Raw genomic sequence first — 19,366 nt, 5'->3', positions numbered from 1 at the left:
CCAAGTTTCCATGTGCTGTGGAAGATTAATTCACCATGGTAACACCACCTCCAACCATGCACACGTACATGCACAGACACACACACACACACAAACTCAGTGTCTCATCGTTGTAGGTGCTAGGAAGCTTTGAACTTGTACACGGGCCAAGACAATCAAAAGTGTGACTTGTCATACTGGATGTCAGCTAAACCTCTTTAATCCCTCCGGCAGTAAAGATCTGAATGATAGCGCGGGCCGGTCGTAATATCATATATTCTTTCGCCGTGCCGTCTTGCATCATTGTGCATATGTTCTCCACTGTGGCACCGTTTACTGGTCTCCCATAGGCAGACCGTTGATTGCTTGGCGCCTCGCAAGAAAAAAAAAGGGAAAAAGCAAACAAAGAAACAGTTTTGTTAATAGCCCGCTGCTGTTGGCTGCTGATTTTGCCCAAGTAGTAATGCCAATTCTTTTGGAACACACACAAATATCATACTGCCACCATCATTAGCAGGGCTCTGTGAACACAAATGTGAGTGTGTGCGTGTGCGTGTGTGTGTGTGTGTGTGTGCGCGTGTGTGTGTGTGTGTGTGTGTGTGTGTGTGTGTGTGTGTGTCTGTGTGTCTGTGTGTCTGTGTGTCTGTGTGTCTGTGCGTATGTGGGTGCATGTTTTAGTATTTTGGACGTTTGTGTGAATGTGTGTGTGTGTGCTTTCGTTTATATTTGTGGATACATGACTGTTTGTTTATGTTTGTGTACATGTGAGTGTTCGTCTTGATTTTTTCGCAGACAAAACCTTTGTCATCACCGGTGTGCCAGACCGGTGGCACTGCCATTTTATTTAAATGCACACACAAACACGAACACAGATAGTCTTTTAGTTTTGGCATTCCGTGGATTAGTTCCCGTCCGCGTTGCTGAAGCATGAGAACGAAATGGACAGTCTTGGTCTGACGGATGGCACAGCAGACACAGAGACGTGCTTCCAGCTTCATTGGCAAGTCTCAACTGACGATGGTTTGTGGCGCATTTGCAACGCCCATCTCGTGTAATATTCTCACAAATATTTCCTATTTGTGTGTGTGTGTTGACAGTGTTGGAAATATGAATCATTCTTAGAAAAGGTCGTTTTTTTCACACTACAAATGAAAGTGTCTCTGAAAGTGTCCCAGGCGTTTAAATCCTGGATGATAGTTTTATCGTGAGCACTCTGCCATCTACCAAAATCGCAGAAAAGCAGAAGGACCGGAAAAAAAGAGGAAGGAAAAAGGTCAAGGAGAGGAAGAGAAAGAGAGCGTAGAAGGAAAGAACTCAGTAACCCCTGGACCCTTGCAAGGGCCAACGAAATGGAGCTTATCGTGTTTATGTGGGGAAGAAAACTAGAATGCTCATCTGGCCCGAGGAGAGAGGAACCTCCGCTATGGCTGTATGCTGACTCTGTTCACTGGAGACTGCAGCCTGTTTGTGCGTGTGTGAGTGTGAGTGTGTGTGTGTGTGTGTGTGTGTGTGTGAGTGTGTGTGTGTGTATGTGAGAGAGACAGCTGGACATACACGCTGGCCCTTGCTTAACTGTTGCACAAAAGTCCAACTCGACACTTCTCATTCAAAAACACGTTATAACATTCACAGCAATCCGTGTATAAACCACAGTTTTGGTTTCTCAGAAATACTTTTGGCTTCTTTTCATCATCAAAAATGACAATTTTCTATATAGGAATTTTTCCTGCTGAATTTAAAGCTATTGGTTTCCAGCTTTGAGTCCCACTGATGGCGCTGCTTGTGTTGTTTATCTCTACCTGAAGAAAAATAATATTGCCAGCCACTCCAACAGAGAGTTATTTGAAGTGACGGATAGGTATGGATCACAGCCTGCCTTGCAATTAAGAGAGATTGCTATTTTCCCCTCAGAATGGCCTCTCCTATCCTGATCAGTAATTATATGTTGTTGAAACATAGAGGGGAGTGTCCCTGGATATTGTGCAGCCTGCTTTACCACCACAGCAAGTGCCAGCATCACCGATTGTCTGCCTAAGGTTTATAAAGTCTCGATTCTTTTGGGGTTTTCATTAACAACATCCAGCACATTTTGTTTATCTGCACAGCCGTCACTGTCTTGCCTCTAAGGTCCTGAATTGGTCCACGGAAAGTGGGCCGTGCATGTGTGTGTGTGAGTGTGTGTGTTGTCCCAGGTGGTGCCCCGGGGACCTCCGCATAGTGACACTGACGTGCAACAATGATGAATGCCCTGATAGAGTGAAGTATAAGGACACACCTGGATAATGTTAAAGTGAAAAAGTCAGAAAACCTTAAACGGTACAAGATGCTGACCTTCTTGTTTAATTAAGTGCAGCGTTCTGCTTTAAGACATTTACTGCCACCCACTTCACTCTTCCTGCAACACCTTCAATCACATTTTGCCTTTAACAAATGCGTGAATTTTTCAGAAAGGAAAAAGTGATGCGGGAAAATGAAATCTACTGTGGGCTGATATTTGAAATTGTCTTTTGGAGGAAAACATGAACAGTTTTGAACTGAGTTGCCATAGAGTGTAGTGTTGGACTCTTGTGAATAAGTATAACCCAGGCGGTCCGTGCCCCCCCCCCCCCCTCCCCACCACACTGGAAACCCTTTGTTATGATTTTCTATGGTTTAACCACTTCATTACCCATGTTCTGGCCCTCCAGAGTACAGTCTACCACACGCATCTTGTTGCATCCACATCGCTATGAATGTGTTGCACTGACCTTTCAGTGCCGTGTGACAAAGGCACCAAAAGCCTCAAAATTGCAAAACTTTACAAATATGCAAACCACCGCGATCTGTGTTTAGTGCGTGAGTGGGTGGCGTAAGTCCTTCTCGAGCTTCTCAAAAGTAAATCAAATGAAGCCCAAAGACAAACACTGACACCGTGCAGTCGTTTTTCTGTGGCCGGATTGTTTGTTCTTGTCTCATCCTCGTGCTCTTTGAAGTCACTTTTTTTTGTACACATTAAAAACCGAGACAAATAGTTAAGCCATGTAACAACAGGACAAACAAACAGATTTGATCCCTCTGCTCCTCTTGTGCAAAATCATCTAAAACTTCCCCTTCATTGTTAATGTGTCAGAACCTACGGTTATATAATTGGAAATCCTCCTCACAGCTCCTGGTTGATTAGGAATTAACAATTAGATAGTTTTTGTGGGGCGTTGAAGAAACACAATCACCTCTTTATGCTCAGGCTTTGCTGTAAGCACCTCAGAGCCAATGCAAGGATGTAGATTGCATTACAGCTTATATTATGAAATTAGCCAAATAGTTCAGTTTTTTATGCAATTAATGAGAGAGAGAGCGCTGGCTGGTCGAGCGCGCACACAGTGCACACAGGGGTTTTGACCATTCCAGGGGCCCCGTACAGTTTGTCCTGGCCACGGAGGTTATGTGGTATGACCCCCTTTCCCTCAGATTCCCTCTCTCTGTCTCTGTCGCTTTCTCTCAATCTCACTCCCCTCTCTCATCCCCCCCTTTTCAGTCCACTGCAATTAGAGAGGCAAAAGTGGGAAAAGGAGGAATGTTCGAGCACGCTTTGTGAGGATCGGTCGAAAGAGAGAGGGAGCGCAGGAGAGAAAGTGAGAGATAAAGAGAGAGAGAGAGAGAGAGAGATGAGAGAGACACAGAGGAGGGGAGGAGAAGAAAGGATTGGGGGAGGCCTGTCTTAATTGGCCTGTGTGGCCACGCTGGGGCTGTGATGGTCTGGGCTTGCCAAACCCTGTGCCTCAATAGTTGGCCTGGCCTTACATGCATCCCGTGCATCCGGCCAACCACAACTAACTCTAGTGTGCTCCTTGGCAGTTTCCAATGTCAGGCCTGGGAGAGTTGTGCCACCCACATCTACACTCCGCTCCGCAGCTCAGGAGGCCGTCTAACGGGGGTGGATGCGTGGATTATGGTTTATGGTTTATTTGACTCCACCAGTTTAGGTTGAGGTGGCCCATCCAGGCTTTTTCTATTGTTTTCTATTGTTAGGATAATGTTATAGTGAGTTCACGTCTAGGTTTCCGAATTTAGATGCCGATGTGTTTTTTTTGACAAAAAAAGGTTGACAAGAAGACCATTAAGCCATTAAACGCAGAAATCCAATCAACACATGTGGTTGTCTGGCTAGATTGATCTCTTAATTATTGTAAGACTATATATGTCATACCGCTGTGGTATCACGTTTTAAAGAAGTTGACGAGCTCTAACAATCAAACCCAACGATCGTGTAAACAGATAGTATTTTTGGTGTCGCCCCTGTTTTGTTTTGGTGATGTTGTGCCAGAAGCTCCTGCGTTAGGCACAGAGGTCACGTGACGAGCCCCGAGGACCAGAGAGTTCCTGATCTCATTACCAAGCTCTAGAGAGTCTTACTCTGTATAAACACTGGAAGGGAACAGGCTAAGTCCCTCAGCGGCGGCTGGAGAACACACACACCTGCCAGTAGGTTTGTAAACGTCAGGCAGAGTGTTTTCGAGCGACATTTCTTTAAAGAACACCTGCACTAATAACACATTTATCCATAAGGTTTTGGAGCAGCGGTGGTAGTGAGTGATTTCCCCTCAGTAGGGCAATACGGTTTTATGAGACAGGCAAAGGTGATTTTATTGTGCCGTTTATAGCCATAACACCCACAACCCAATGTTCCTTATCTATGATAGTCAACCGGCTTCTCGACTTTCCCACACGTGCATCCCATCGTCGCAGGGCAGATCTGTAATATACGTAGTACAGCACGTCCTTGTTCATGTAACGTTCAAACTCTTTGAGGACAACCTAAAGCGTAAAATAGAACTACAGTAACGAGTCTGCTGCACCAAAATCATTTCAAGTTCCCAAAGCTGTTCCATTCCTGGAGCAATGATACTGTGCTGTAAAATCTGGCCGGCAACAGACATTCCTCGGCCGGCTATGCGCATGCATGTCAACAATAAAAGGTTTTTGCCATTTTCAGAATATGCACGTGATAATTTGAGACATGTCGGTTGCTAAACTTAGCCGCCGAGGTGGAGCTTGCTCCAGCAGTCGGTAAGCCGCTGGAAGACGGAGGGATGTGTGTGCGAATGGGTGTGTCGGAGGCCGTGAACACAGGTCATGCGGCATGCGGCGCAAGGATTGAAGAGTCGTGGCTGGCCCGCTTGGCACTCTGCGAGTGCTGAATTCCACTTTGGCACACTTTTTGCCGTATCCGGAAGAGGAGACACACACACGCGCACACACACACACACACACACACGGAGAGACCAGGGCTTTAGAAATGGAGAGAGGAAAGAGAGAGGAAGAGAGAGGGTGCTAAAAGCAGCCGCAAGGCCCTAAGAAGTAATAAATCATTGACGTGGTACATACGGTTTAATTGGTATAAAGAGTTCAAAAATGGCTCTCGAGCCCAACCCCTGAGACAGCACACGGAACAAAGCAGTAGGTCTTTCAGACATTTTATGTTTGATAAAATGTTTTTTTTTATTGATATTAAAAATGAAAGTACATGAATTGTGCATTTCGGACGTTCTAGCGTGCAGAGGTTAAATCAATAAAATACACACAGGCTGAGTGAGCTACTGACACTGAAGAAATTGCCATCGCTCGGCAAGATATCTTTTCATATTCAGCGAAAAGAAGTGGTTGTCTTTCCCGCCATTCATAAGAACACAAAAGTAGCCTGTTTGAACATTACAATAGTGAATGAATGCAGTCCTAGCAGGAAAATATAGAATAAAATAGATAATATAATAATATTATCAATAATACTAATAATAATAATTGCACTGCCTGCTTTGTTGCACAACTGAAGTAGAATATAATTATAGGAAGGACGCAGCTTTGATTATTGAGATCTCTGTGAAAGAAAGAAGATATAAAGTATTGGCTTGACTGCACCACAGCGGGGCGAGTATCCATTAGGTCTCTCTCTATTTCATGGGTGATGCATGACACAATAAAGGGGGGGAACTATAAAGTGGCACAGACGGACCTTGTTTCTGACGTGGGCTTCAGTGGTCTGTCACAGAGGGCTGTGTCATTGTGGACAGGTGTGGGTTTTAATCTCGGCTGCCCTTCCACAACGAGATTATCACTGACACTCGGCAACTGCTGGGCTTCTCCCTCGGAGAGCACAGATTGCTGTGATTCCTGAGTGCTTCAGAAATGGTTCAGCGTGATAGCCCTTCACCAAATGCATAATGGAGGGGTGACTGGAAGATTGTTGAGGGCTGAATGGCAGGCAACAACGCCCCCCCCGCCCTCGCCACGCAAGTACAGACGCAGACTGTTGATGCACACGATCAGGGACATTGTCTTTTACAAACGGAGAAGACAGGACCGACGGGCCGACAGTGAGGTGCGGAGCGACGATTCGCTCCCTCCCAACAATCATTAGATGACGTTTGATGTTTGATAGCATCATAGGAACACTGTTATCTGTAAATTAAGGCCTCGACACAAGGACTTGTGTAAGTCAAGTGTAAGCAAAACCCTTAAATTTACAACTGACTGCACATTTATGACCTCATGACCCAAACTAACAAGCAACAACATCAGTGGCACTGACACATCCAGGCAAGATGTTCCTTAGGAGATCATATCGGACACCATGCACAATTACAAACACATGATTTAATGAAGGACTGATCATTCCCCTGCCATCAATACTAAAGTGGCTTCAAAACATAATGGGTTTGAGTACAATCAATGTTGAACAGTTATTTTTCCAATAATAAAGTCACTCATTAATGCTATCTTTTTTGCAGAAACCCCTGACAGGCTTCTGGAAATCCATGCAGACCAACGTATTCAGAGTATGTTCCTATTTCTGTGACATAACATGCCTAAGCAATCCAGGCTATGCTGCTGTTAAAATATTAATTTAAAGTAACTAAGGCAAACAAAAAAGGAAAAAAAGACATTATTTTTGGTACAAAGCATCTACGAAAAAGCCTTACAACTCCAATCGGAAAACAGAGATCATACAAAATAAATGCGTCATTTGAGCATCAGTGCTACGTATATTATTTGGACCAATTTCTCAAATATATTTTATAACAAAATAAATAATGCCTTTATACAGTGCCCTTATTTGTATTTCAACAAACAAACAAAAAAGCTTGGCGGCTCATTACGCAAGATACAGCTCAGACTAAAGGAAAATAACACAACCTCCCTGGAAACTAATTATGTATAGATATTTATCTATAGATATATATACATATGTACATATACATATAGATATCTATATGTATATACGATATATATATATATGTATACCGTATATACATATAGATATCTATATGTATATGTACATATGTATATATATGTATATATATATATATATATATATATATATATATATATATGTATATATATATATATATATATATATATAAATGTGTATATATATTCAAGTATTTGTTTTCAGGCAAAAGCAGAATACTACTGATATACAATAAAAATAAAATGTTAGTTGAAATTATTGCTGTTTTTTTCCCTTTGAATTAAAATGTCGTGCCTTTTATTAGAACTGTAAAATAACATCATAACAATAACCACGGAAACCCAAGTAAAAGCCTAACTTGGAAAAAACAGGAATGTTACGGTACCAGAAACCTAAAGGATTTTCCTTTTTTTCATTAAAACATTGATATGAAAACAAAACAGAAAATAAGACAAAATAAAATAGAATCATTATCCCACTGAGTCTTTGTCCAATGCCACGTTACTTCTTGTCAGAGCAGTCTGAAAAGCCATGGCAACCAGGAAGCACTGTCCCAGAACTGTAGTGCTGTCTCAATCCAGGCAGTCCACTGTGTCCCACATGTGTCCTCACACTGCTCCCCGTGTCTGGCAGGGACAGAAAGAACAGGCACTGGGTCTCCGGTCCCCCTTTGTCGCTATTGACGAGCAGCTGGTATCACACTCAGCTGTGAGCCTCGATGCCGACGCAGCCCATGTCTCCTCTCAGTGACACTTCCCCCTTGACATTGCCACTGCTAAGCGCTCCACCATATCCTTTATCTTCCTTTTTTCAAAAGTCACACTTTCCTTAAAACGGAAAGTTTTAATATTAATTCAAAGAAAAAAAACGTGCTTTTCAACCTCTTCTTTGAGTCCATTCCCAAAGCTAGCACCATGACATTTTTTTAAGCTACACGTTCATTGTTCATAAAAAAATAGTGCCATTTTTTCTTTACTTTGACGTAATCCGTGGCAATGTGCAATTTTGCAGACTCTTTTCTGCTTTTTGTTTGTGATCAAAAGGTGCTGGAACAGGAATCTAATTTTACAAAATAATTCCTTACAGTGTGGAAGTCCCTTTATAGGTAGAGGTGCAAACTAATAGGAAAAATAACTAACAGAGATCTTCTCTTTGCCTCAGGAAAAATGATGTGGCATGGATTCTTTCATGCAAGCTGCTCTTCACTTTCAGTTGTCTTCCACAAGGACAAAAAACATTCCGCGTGGTGTCCTCTTGCAAAGCACAGATCTCTTTCATCTTCTTTTTCCTCCCTTCCCTTTTCTCTTTTTTTTGGGTCAGGATCTACCTGAATTGCATTCAGCCGAATTGTTAACTTTTTGTTCATCGTTTGTTTTCGTGCCTTTTGTGTCGGTGACTGAAAGGGGAGAGGGAGCGAAAGAGTTCGGACAGGAAGAATGTGAAGGCATGTTTGTGTGCCTGAGGAGGATGGGTAGGGAGTGGGGGGTGGTGGGGGCATTAGAGAAGGGCCACGGGGTCAAGAAGTAGTGGATGAGCGTAGGGGGGGGCGGGGGAGGGGGATCGGTGGGCTCGGACAGGGCAGGGGAGGTCAAAGAGGACTGCCACAGAAATGACGCCAGAGACAAAGCTATAATCCCCTAGTCTTTTTTTTTTCTCTCCCTCTTGTCTGTGCAAAGGGCTGGCATTGGGCTCATTTGTGGTTGAGAGAGTCGTCCGTGGCGAGCAAGACGGGAGGCAGTTTGCTGGGCAGGCTGATGAGGGGCCTGTGGAAGACCGCCTGCTCCTGGGCTTTGATCTTCTCTTCCTGCCTCCGAAACCTTCTGGCCCTCAGGATGGCGGGGACACCCCTCCGGAGCCGCTGGGCCGCCTTCCTTTGCCACACCTCGTATTTGGAATACTTCACGGTCACATGCTGCTTCCTTGGGACTTCCTATTGTGGCGTGCCGGCAGAGAATAGAGGAAAAGGGGGGGAAAAGAGAGGGTCAGTTCATTAGTTGTGATAACATACAGTGAAAGTGCTCATTACAATGGAGGAAAGCCTTGTTTTTTTTGTTTTTTTTATACATTCGGTCATTGTTTGGCCGGTTCAATGGAAGTCAAATAGCCTTCTTATAGCGCGGGACGTCATAACAGACTCGCATTGCCTCCAACTTGCCCTTGTTTTGGCTTCCTCGGCTGAAAGAAGCAGTCAACGAGCTCTTGGTTCAGCCTCTTTAACATAACGTCAAAGGGAAGGGCGGCCGCTCGCCTCATATACATATGAGGAGCACGTCGTTCATCCGACAACCGCTGAACCGCCTAACCTCCACAGGCCGAATGAAATAAACACATTGTCGTATCAAAACCCCTATTCTTTTGCGGCAAACTCTTTTCTACCTAGGGTTAAGTGTTGTGCTGAGCACCGCAGATTGAGACAAAGTGGGAGTGGTGGCAGGGAGGCTAGAATTTATGCGTGAGTAGTCAGCGCTCCATCTGAATGGCTTGTTTTGGTCCTGCCACTTGAGAAGTGTTTATCCCCCTTCATTCACTGCAGGCCTGTTCAATAGCCAAAGAACAGCTGGCCCTCAGAGCAGGCTGTACCCATCAACTCTGCCTTCCTACACAAACGAAGGACATGTCCCAACTAATTCCCTCTTGCAAACCTCCTTTTTCCCCGCATTTTAGAAGCTTGGTACATGTCTTTCCTCTGGCTATTTGCAGTATTTATTGTGTTCTGTTTGTTTATCCCCCAACATCACATGGCACGGATACTCATGCAAGCCGATGCAGAGGAATGATAAAAGTCTATCCAGCATAACCCGATGGGGTTTTCGAAGAGATCTGGAAAGGAGCCACCGTTTAGTCCCGCGATTGCAGTGAAAGGAGCTGAAACGCTTTGATGATTCCCTGCACGTCTGAGACACATTTAAGAGAGGTTCTGCCGGCCAGGTCAGGCATTTCTTACCAGATCAAAACGCATGCCCGCTTGCTATTCCGTGACTAATAATCAAACACAAAGAAACAGATGTATCTTAACATCTCACAATTCTCTCTCTCTAACACAAACACGCACTCTCTGACGTACACAAGTCTGTGAACACGACTCGGTAAACACGATGTGCCGTGACTGTCTTGATGCTTTCCGCGATGCTCAGCACTTCACACGGAGGCTAACTGCCTACCTATGACCATTTTAACAAGATAAACCTGTTTCTGTGTCCCTGTCTCTTATGGACATAGGGGTGAGGCTCAGAGGTGAATAGAGAAAAGATCCGAGACCAGGATTGGAAATGTTTCCATACCGGCCCGTTGTTTTTGTCTAAACGTACCTGTTTTAGTGCGGGCATCATGGGTATGACCTGCAGAGAGGTGGCCGACACGTCCCTTTCGGACTTGGCGGGTTTGGCACAGTACTGCTCCAGCAGGTTGAGGTCACAGCTACGGAAACAACACTCCTCTACGATCCCACGGTTCTGGTTGCGCCGGTTGTTACCCCTGCTGGTTGGCCTACCTGAGAAAAGACACAACAAGCGATAAGGAAAGGCTGTGATGAGGGTGATGTTCAGACCTGAGAACACTGACATCAATAACGAATGTGGGTTGTTTTAGCTGGATTACTTGGACAATTATAGCATTCCATAGAGAAAAGGGGATAAAAAAAACCCCTCTATGATCAACTGCAACACACTTGTTTGTGGGGGATGATCTGATTAGCGCTGCCCTTAAATGAGTGAATACACAAGGACACTGTTGTAGACATCAAAAGAGAGTGATGGAGACAGACAACTAAGCTCTCAGACTGATCTTTGGCTGAGCAAACACGTAAAATGGAAACTCTTCTGTGACCTTGTCCTGTGTCAAGTCAGCATAGATAAAGAGGATGAGGAGGGGCCCGAGTAGAGAAAATAACGGAAAGGAGATCAGTCAGGAAAAGAGAGAGAGAGGGTGTGCGAGGGTCAAAACAGTGGGAAAGAATGAAAAACAAAAGAGGGGTTGAGTGGAGACGTGGGAGAAAAAGGTATGGAGGAATACAGTCAGGGGAGTTAGCATGTTGCACAGGGGAAGACTATTCGCAGCCAATAAAAGCCTGGTTTTAAGCCCTGTGCCCAAATCTCACGAGGAAGACTTTGGATTGCAGAAAGAGGAACATGAGAGAGACAGAGGGCGATGGGGGGGGACGGGGACGAAGGAGCACATCTATAGGTTCGCATTCACTGGATAAGGATCGTTCCTAATGAAGCTTCTGTGGCAAACTGCACGCAAATAAGCTGCATGTCTGTCAAACGTGAAACGCAGGGGGGGTGGGACGATATCACTATGGGGGGGGGGGGGGGGGGGGGGGTTCGCTGCCGGAGAAATCCTAGAGGAAGGTGAACCCTTATATGTCACAGACACTGTGCAATCAGAAGCTTATCCACTTGAGGATTAACTAACCATAATGCTTTTCGTCTATCCCCATCACCACTGCATTCCTTAACCAAATCAAACCCCACAAAAAGTCATTGGTGCTGAGGTGACTGTAATGCCCCTCGGGGTACTTTTACTTGACTGGTAAACAAGCAGCCCATTGTGTCGCGCCGTGTCGTGCGTTTTTCACATTGCTTTCATATGCAATGAGAGGTGGGCGCTGTCCCGGACGAGGTCTTCAGACTCTCAGCTGGCCACAACCCTCCCACACGCACACACACACACATACACACACACACACACACACACACACACACACACACACACACACACACACACACACACACACACACACACACACACAAGCGCTATCTGGCTCTCAGCCTGAGGGTATTTGCGCGCGCGCTGTGAGTGCGTGAGAAGGTAAAGACACCAAACGCGCACCACGCAGCCACAGACGGAGGGATATCGCCTCAGCTATCCAAACAGATGTGCGCGAGTGAACAACAGAGGGGGGAGGGCGGGGGGGGCATACAGAGCGAAGCAGCTCGTTGTGTTAAAACGTGTGTGTGTGTGTGTGTGTGTGTGTGTGTGTGTGTGTGTGTGTGTGTGTGTGTGTGTGTGTGTGTGTGTGCGTGCGTGCGTGTGTGTGTGTGTATTTTTTTGGTGTTTGAAACCTACTGAAATAGAAGCCCCTGTCTTCACAGACAAACTGCAGCGCATCCACCAGCTCTCCCCCACACAGCGTCTCTGCCGAGGCCATTTCCACGAGTGCGAGGGCCAGTGCCAAGAGCAGCGCGCGACTGGACGAGGACATCTTCTTCATCTGCAGAGGGTGGGAAAACACCCCCCCCCCCCCCCCCCCCCCCCACACACACACACACACACACACACACACACACACACACACACACACACACACACACACACACACACACACACACACACACACACACACACATTTCAGAATAAAGCAGCGGTTCAACAAATGCGACTGCACATTTCGGAGGTGGCATTCAACAACGAAATAATCTCAGCTGAGAGCCAGATGTTGCGTTTCTATGTGATATAAGAGGATAAACCATTCACGCGCTCGCATTTGGAAGCGTGCGTAAGATGTACGACCTCAGGTATTACGTTGTATATGTACATATATGTATTGAATTGCAAACTCAGAAAACCCCGTTGCGTGAGACAAATTATTCGAAATGTGAAATTCCCCTCTTTCCTGGAACTGTTTTCTGTCACTGTGTTATACCTTGAGATAACTGCTTATTCTGGGGGGGAGTAGACGGTATCTCTGTCTTTCGCACTCTTACACAACTCCCCCGAAGTTGCGAGACCGGTTGTTCGATACTTAACTATCCGAAAAGCCAGACTCAGCATATGTTTTCCCCTTGCTCACCCTTTGGTGAGCTCACTGACCCCTCAGGCTCACCGACCCCTATCTGCCGACAGAAAGACAAGCTGTTTGCTGCGTCTCATCCAGACGAGATACGGAATACGATCTACACTCGCGTTTTCTTCATTCTTAGCGGACAGCCTGTTGCACGAATGCTTCAACGCTTCAGCCAGCGTCCATGTCGACCTTGCATCCCGAACTTACTTTGTTGCATGCAAATTAAAAGATGTCCGATTGCTCACATTTTTTGCACAGAAACAAACAAAAAAAAGATGCGCTCAATGCATCTGGGAAGCCCGAGGCGGTTTTCTTAATAAATCCGAGAAAGCGCCGTTATAACACTTGCTTGTTGTCTTTCAAACACCGGCGCGACACAAGCGGACAGCATCAAACTATGTGTTTCCCTTTTTTTTTTTTTTGGTTTACCTTCATTCGGCTCATATCTGTTCGTCTGCAGGTGTGGCAGCGCGAGTGGTGTCCCGGTCTCTTCTGTGTGTCCATTTCAGTTAGCAAAACGTTGTGGTTATTTTGGTTTTTGGAGAGGTTGCAGGTGAGTTAGTTTCCCAGTTGCTGCGGCAAAAGAGATGATGTGTGAGAGGCTGCCCCAAAGACCAGGCGACAGGCACAACTTCTCAGGGAGAAGCGCTTTATACCCAAACACGCCCCTTGCACCCACCCCAGCACCCTCGCTCCTCCTCCTCACCGCTGGTGAAAAAAAAAAATGGTCCAGAGGCGTTTTATGGAAAAGTGCTTAGGGGAGAAAAGGAAAAAAAAGAAAGAGTGAGAGTTCTGTGAATGTGAAACAATTCCATAGGCATTTATTCCACGTTTACGCACCGAAACCTACAATCACAATGTTTACGCAGAGGACGCAGACTGAACAAGAATAGAAGGTAATTCCTCAGACTCCAAGGGGCATTTGAATGCCTCCGCCCAGCTGTAATTGAGATTGACATTTAGAGTTGAAGCACTGTGGCCAGGGGTCTGCGGTTTTCCTCTCGCTCAGGTGTAAATGTAGCCTTTAGTCACCAGGGTCGACTGGTGTTTTAGTGAAGGTTGAGATATAGTCAGTGTGTCCCACGCGAAGGCGGGAGGAGGCTGCAACGACTCCCACTTGAATGGCGCAGAATTGCAGAAGACATGTATGATGGTTATCAAACAGAAAAAAACAATCAATGTCCCTCCTGTGGGTTTAAATGTCCAGCAGAGAAACCTCCATCCAGATGTTGCACAGATGCTCCATAACAAGTGGCTGCATAGCCCACCCCGAGCAATGCACTTTCTGTTTTTTTCTTCCTCTTCTTTTTAAAACAGTTGGAGGGTTCCCTTATATAAGTATAGCTTGAGCAAAAGGTGAGACTCCAGACATGTCTTCAGACCGACACCTAGTGGTCCACGTAGGGAACAACTGTTTGTTTGTCTTGCAACGTTGCCGAGGTCGGAGGGCATCTCTGCAGGCAGGTACACCCGACCGGACTGCGCCCTCTTGTGGCAGATTAACATCAGCTATTATGCAGCCAAGCGCACTTCGTGTGTTAAACATCTCAACGTGACAGCAACGTGAGAGTTTGTTTGATGGGTTGTGTTTACTTTATCAATAATCCATTATACATCAAAGGAAGAGTATGTTTTGATGTTTATTTGATGTATGTTTTGATGTTTATTTTATTATGCATCTTGTCACTTTGTCTCTTGTCTGTTACTTGTTTGTTAGTGCACTTTATGCTTCATATTTTTCTTTTTAACTTTTTAATATTTAAATTTTTTTAACTTTATTCCCTTGTTTTATACTAACCCATAGCCTTATTCTACTAACCCATTGCATTAGCATTTCATTCCACTTTATTTTATTACTTGTGCACTGTTGTCTTGTCTGTCTACTGTCGCGCACTAACCGCCAAGACAAATTCCTTGTATGTTTGACATATTTTGGCTAATAAATGTTTTCTGATTCCTGATTCCTGATTCCTGATAACCTTCAAGACAAATACAGCATGAAACCAGACAAATCGACCAATTTAGAAGTAGATCAATACTCAAATACAGAAAATAAAGCTTTCAACGCAGCAGATGTGGTCCTTTCTAAATAAAATAAATATAATTTAAATGTACATTTCAGTCTTAATTCTACCATAATGTTTCTTTATTTTTTTAAATTGTTTTTCTTTAAATACATTCATTGTATCACATGGGGGTTTTTTAAACGCAGGAATGGCCCAGTCTTTAAAACCCAAAACCCATTTCAAGCAGCGGAGCTTTTAACATCTTTGGAAACTTTGCCTGCACTGCGTAGTGAGGTTGTAATGGTTGCAACCTTGTCGGTCACAGCGAACAACAACTCAGAACAACAACAAATCAGAAACAGCATCATACTGGAGGTACGGCACAGGAAGATTAACACATTGGTCTTGATCACATGTTGGACGTCTCAGAGCGCAGCAGAGAGGAAGCAGACAACACAGCAGGCCGGTCGCAGGCCGGTCGCAGGCCGGGGCACCATCATGACAAAACGCTGAGGGCATCCGTCAGTATCTTTAGCTCGTCCTTCAGGCCCTCCAGACCTCCTTGGATCTTCAGCGGGTTGTCCAGCACCTCCACTCTGCTGGTGTACGGATCAAACTTCACGGAGAAGGGACGCTGGTGAAAGATTTCAAACAAAAAAAGCAAGACCTAAACAAGTCAAAGTGTTTAACTGTAACAAAGTGTAGGACTGGTGTTTGCTTGTAGAGGCACCAAATTAAGACCAACACCACACATGTGTGTATCACATGCTCTGTTTCTTCTTCACCACGCTTTTACAATCATTCCCACGCTGACATTTTCTCATTTAGCTTGGGAGGGATGACCTCTGCTTGGCTCTAGAAGAAACCAAAACGCTCACTTAGGCTACTTGTTTTTCAGGGAAACATTTGATCTGTTTGCCAACAGAAATTCCAGGGCTTGGCCTTGGTAGATTGACTACATTAGTAACAGCTGTCTTTTGGCTGCCATGGCTGACCTACAAATCCTAGTGCCCTCAGGGGTTGACTGGCTGTTCTCTGACCTTGTCCTCACCAAACCCCCCTCTCCTCTTTTTTTTCCGTTCATTTTTTTCATTCTCCTTTTTGTTCTTCTCTATTCGCATGCGGGTGCAAAGAAGAAAACGGGGGGGATTTGTTTGGTACCTGAATTTCTCTTTTGCATCTACAAAACTCTCAGAAACAAAGTAGACCGGCTGGTACGTCTGGTCTTGATAAGGCTGCACGGCTGCAGCCTCCGGTTCGAACTGCCTGGTCTCTGGCTCGTCAGACAGTGAGTGCTGGAAGTAAAAGTTTGAGGGGAAAACACGAAGGATTAGCGTACAGCTCAGTTGACTGTGATTGTTGCATTTATTAGTTTTTATTCAGAGAAAACACGGGGAAAACCCACCACAAGCTCTCCGTAAGAGGAGAGCAGTCCAGCTCCGTAAGCCCTCACCTCACCGTTCTGTTTGCATAAGCCATACTCGACAGTGAACCAGTACAGCTGATGGGAAAAACAGGTGGCGAGAGAAAGAAGAGCATATATATCGGCGTGGAAAATCAAGTCATGATGTACAACATGTGGATGTTATTTTTGATGTGGGATAAATGGACGGTACGAAGTGATTGGGGAGGGAGGTGGAGTCAGAGAAAGGGGTTGGTGATGTTTTTGTGTTTATTGCAGTCTGATTGTTTTGCGAGGGCATCGGGGGAGGGTCTGTACCCAGACTTAAGTTTCTCCAGAAATGTGCGCACCATGAAGTTGTGTCTGGCAGCATGTAGGGGACAACCATGTCTCTTTATCTCAAATTCATATGACACTTTATTTAAGCAGTACAAGAATGTCAAACATGCAGCACAAGGGCCCCTCCACAAGGAATATGATGTTTACTGGGATGGTGTTCAAAAATACAAGAACTTGCAAAGACGAATGAGACCAAGGCCAGCGTGGTGGAGCGCTTTAACAGGACTTTTAAAACCCACATGTGGAGATATTTAACATCCGTTAATTCTTGAAGATATGTGGATGTAGTACAGGAGCTTGTCGAGGCCTATAATAACTCACACCACAGGTCCATAAAGATGCAGCCATCAACGGTCAATAAAGACAATGAGAAGACGGTCTTCATACAACTGTACAAGTTGTACCCTCAGAAGACAGTATGCTTTAAATTTAACAAGGGCGACACCGTGAGAATATCAAAACTCCGCGGTGGGTTTAGGAAGGGTTATAAACAAACATTCACCGATGAGCATTTTACAATATCAAGGTGTATAGCCCGAGATCCTCGGTTTATAAACTAACTGATTGTGCAGGGGAATTGTTGAAAGGAACGTTTTACGAACCGGAGTTACAAAAAGTAATTATAGGTAAAAACAAGGTGTTTAAAATAGAAAAAATTATGGATAGAAAAATCTCCAGAGGCAAGAAGCAGGTCTTCGTGAAATGGTTGGTGTGGCCCGAGAAGTTTAACGCCTGGGTCTCAGAAAAAGACATCACGGATGCTTGATAAAAGACACATGCCTGCATCTTGAGAGTTCACTCTTAAACCGTCCACCATAGCACACGGCACGATGACCCAGAATGGTTTTTATGTTACACTACCTAGTAACGCGTCGGCTCAGGTTTATCCTAAAAATCAGATATGGAACTACAGAACAAAATTAGCCAAGGCCATTGTTCTGAGCGAACCACATGAGGTGGGGTTGGTAGAATTCCAGTATCCGAGAGTGTGGTACAGTTTTCCGAAAACAGATGCGGTTGTAAAAGTGTACAATGGTAAAAACAGGGTTAAATCAGCCTTTACTATGGACATTGGGGTTTATGAGTCTATACAGGCTATTGTTAAAGCGTTTAATGCTCGAATCAGCATTAACACGCAGCTGGAGGGGGTATCTATGCATTATAGTAGTGTTAAAAACCGCGTATACCTTCTGGGGTCAACAGAGGATTCAACTATAACCTTTGTAGGACGGCTCGCGACAATATTGGGTTTTAAAGATGGGGAGGCTTTTCCCCTACCGACTACTGACAGATCCTATACCACCCCCTATCCCGCCGATATACACGCAGGTTGTTACACATTATACATATATGGCAATATTGTTGACTATCAATTATTGGGGGACAGCCATGTACCTCTTCTAAGATGTATAAATGTGGCTGCCGAACAACGGCGCATACCCACTCTGACTTACGACAGGCCGTAATACACATCTCTCTCCAAAAACGTTATTGATGATATTGAGATATCCATAAAAAACGATCAGAATGGATACATAACCTTTTTATACGGAAAGGTCAAGGGAAGCTACATTTCAGACCTATAAAACAGCGTTTCTGAAAAAAATAAAAATAAAACTATTGGAAGATGAGGAATAGCCACTACACACACGATGACGGCCGATATATGGCATATTATATGAACCAAGCCGGCGGAGAACTACCGGGATTTATAGGATCTCAGACACAATATGCCAATGGTTTGTGGGGTATATTTCGGGGGCTGCTCAGGATGGCCCTTCCTCTTTTAAAACGGGGATTCAGCCTGGCTAAACCACATTTGAAAACAGCCGCTACTAACATCATCGGAGACGTTGTATCAAATATAGCCAAAGGACAGTTCTCTGGGGCTCAACAACAACCAGAGCAGCAGCAGGGTCACGGCATGCTAATACACACCCGCAGGGCTTTGAAAAGACCCCCCACAGGCAGGGGAGGTGCAGGGCCAGGGACCAAAAAAAGTAAAAGGGATGGTAGGAACAAGACAACCCAGTGAGCATTTTTTGGTTGAAAAGACGTTTAAAAGACGTCTATGCCCGACGTTGAAAAGACGTTGCAAATTGGTTTAAAAGTGAAAGTTGTTTCAACTTCTATTTGTAGACGTTGAAAAAAGACGTCTATGTTTAGACCACATTTCAACGTGATTTTTTAATACGGTAATATTTCGTCTTCTCTTGTGTGCGCTATATCATTATTTTAGAGGTTTAAAAAGAAACTACGTCCTCATTTGTACAAATGACAGTGATGTTGAGACAATATATTGTCTCAACATCACTGTCATTTCAACATCTGCAAAGGGGTCAAAGGCTTTCACATTAAAAGTATTTATTGGTCTTTGATTTATCATCAGTAACTCACAGTGAGTGACACTGAGCACCTCTGCTCAGTGTCACTAGCCACAGCATCCATAAAAAAAACCCCCACTACAATCACCCCTCATTGCCAAAGAATAGCAATTATTGTACACTTGTTTCTAGATCCCGGGCAGCGTCCCAAATGCTACTTATTACAACACAAAAGCAAAGACAAAGATGTTCTCTTATGATCATTGGCAAAGAATCCTGTGTGATTCTCAAGACGTTGGTCTTAAC

The 19,366-nt window shown here is 44.6% G+C and overlaps 1 protein-coding gene across 1 annotated transcript; it reads right to left on the bottom strand.

Annotated features, from left to right (window-relative positions):
* Positions 1-5,431: 5,431 nt before the first annotated feature.
* On the bottom strand, positions 5,432-13,670 carry LOC120812711 (insulin-like growth factor 2). Its single transcript, XM_040168882.2, has 4 exons — positions 13,419-13,670; positions 12,272-12,416; positions 10,513-10,694; positions 5,432-9,134 (listed from the first exon to the last, which is right to left on the bottom strand). Exons 1-4 carry the CDS (start codon positions 13,491-13,493, stop codon positions 8,895-8,897), a joined length of 642 nt encoding a protein of 213 aa, XP_040024816.1. The 5' UTR covers positions 13,494-13,670; the 3' UTR covers positions 5,432-8,894.
* Between the last annotated feature and the right edge of the window lie 5,696 nt (positions 13,671-19,366).

This window comes from Gasterosteus aculeatus, chromosome Y, assembly GCF_964276395.1.
Source record: "Gasterosteus aculeatus chromosome Y, fGasAcu3.hap1.1, whole genome shotgun sequence".
Taxonomy (NCBI): Eukaryota; Metazoa; Chordata; class Actinopteri; order Perciformes; family Gasterosteidae; genus Gasterosteus; species Gasterosteus aculeatus.
Note: the sequence above shows the minus strand (reverse complement) of the source record. Positions and strands in the feature narration are given on the sequence as shown.

Excerpts from the sequence above, each read along its gene's own strand:
- LOC120812711 (XM_040168882.2), bottom strand. The coding sequence starts at position 13,493 with ATGGACACACAGAAGAGACCGGGACACCACTCGCGCTGCCACACCTGC. Across the intron at positions 12,417-13,418 it reads CAGATATGAGCCGAATGAAG|ATGAAGAAGATGTCCTCGTC; the intron begins GTAAACCAAAAA and ends CACCCTCTGCAG. Across the intron at positions 10,695-12,271 it reads AGACAGGGGCTTCTATTTCA|GTAGGCCAACCAGCAGGGGT; the intron begins GTAGGTTTCAAA and ends GTCTTTTCTCAG.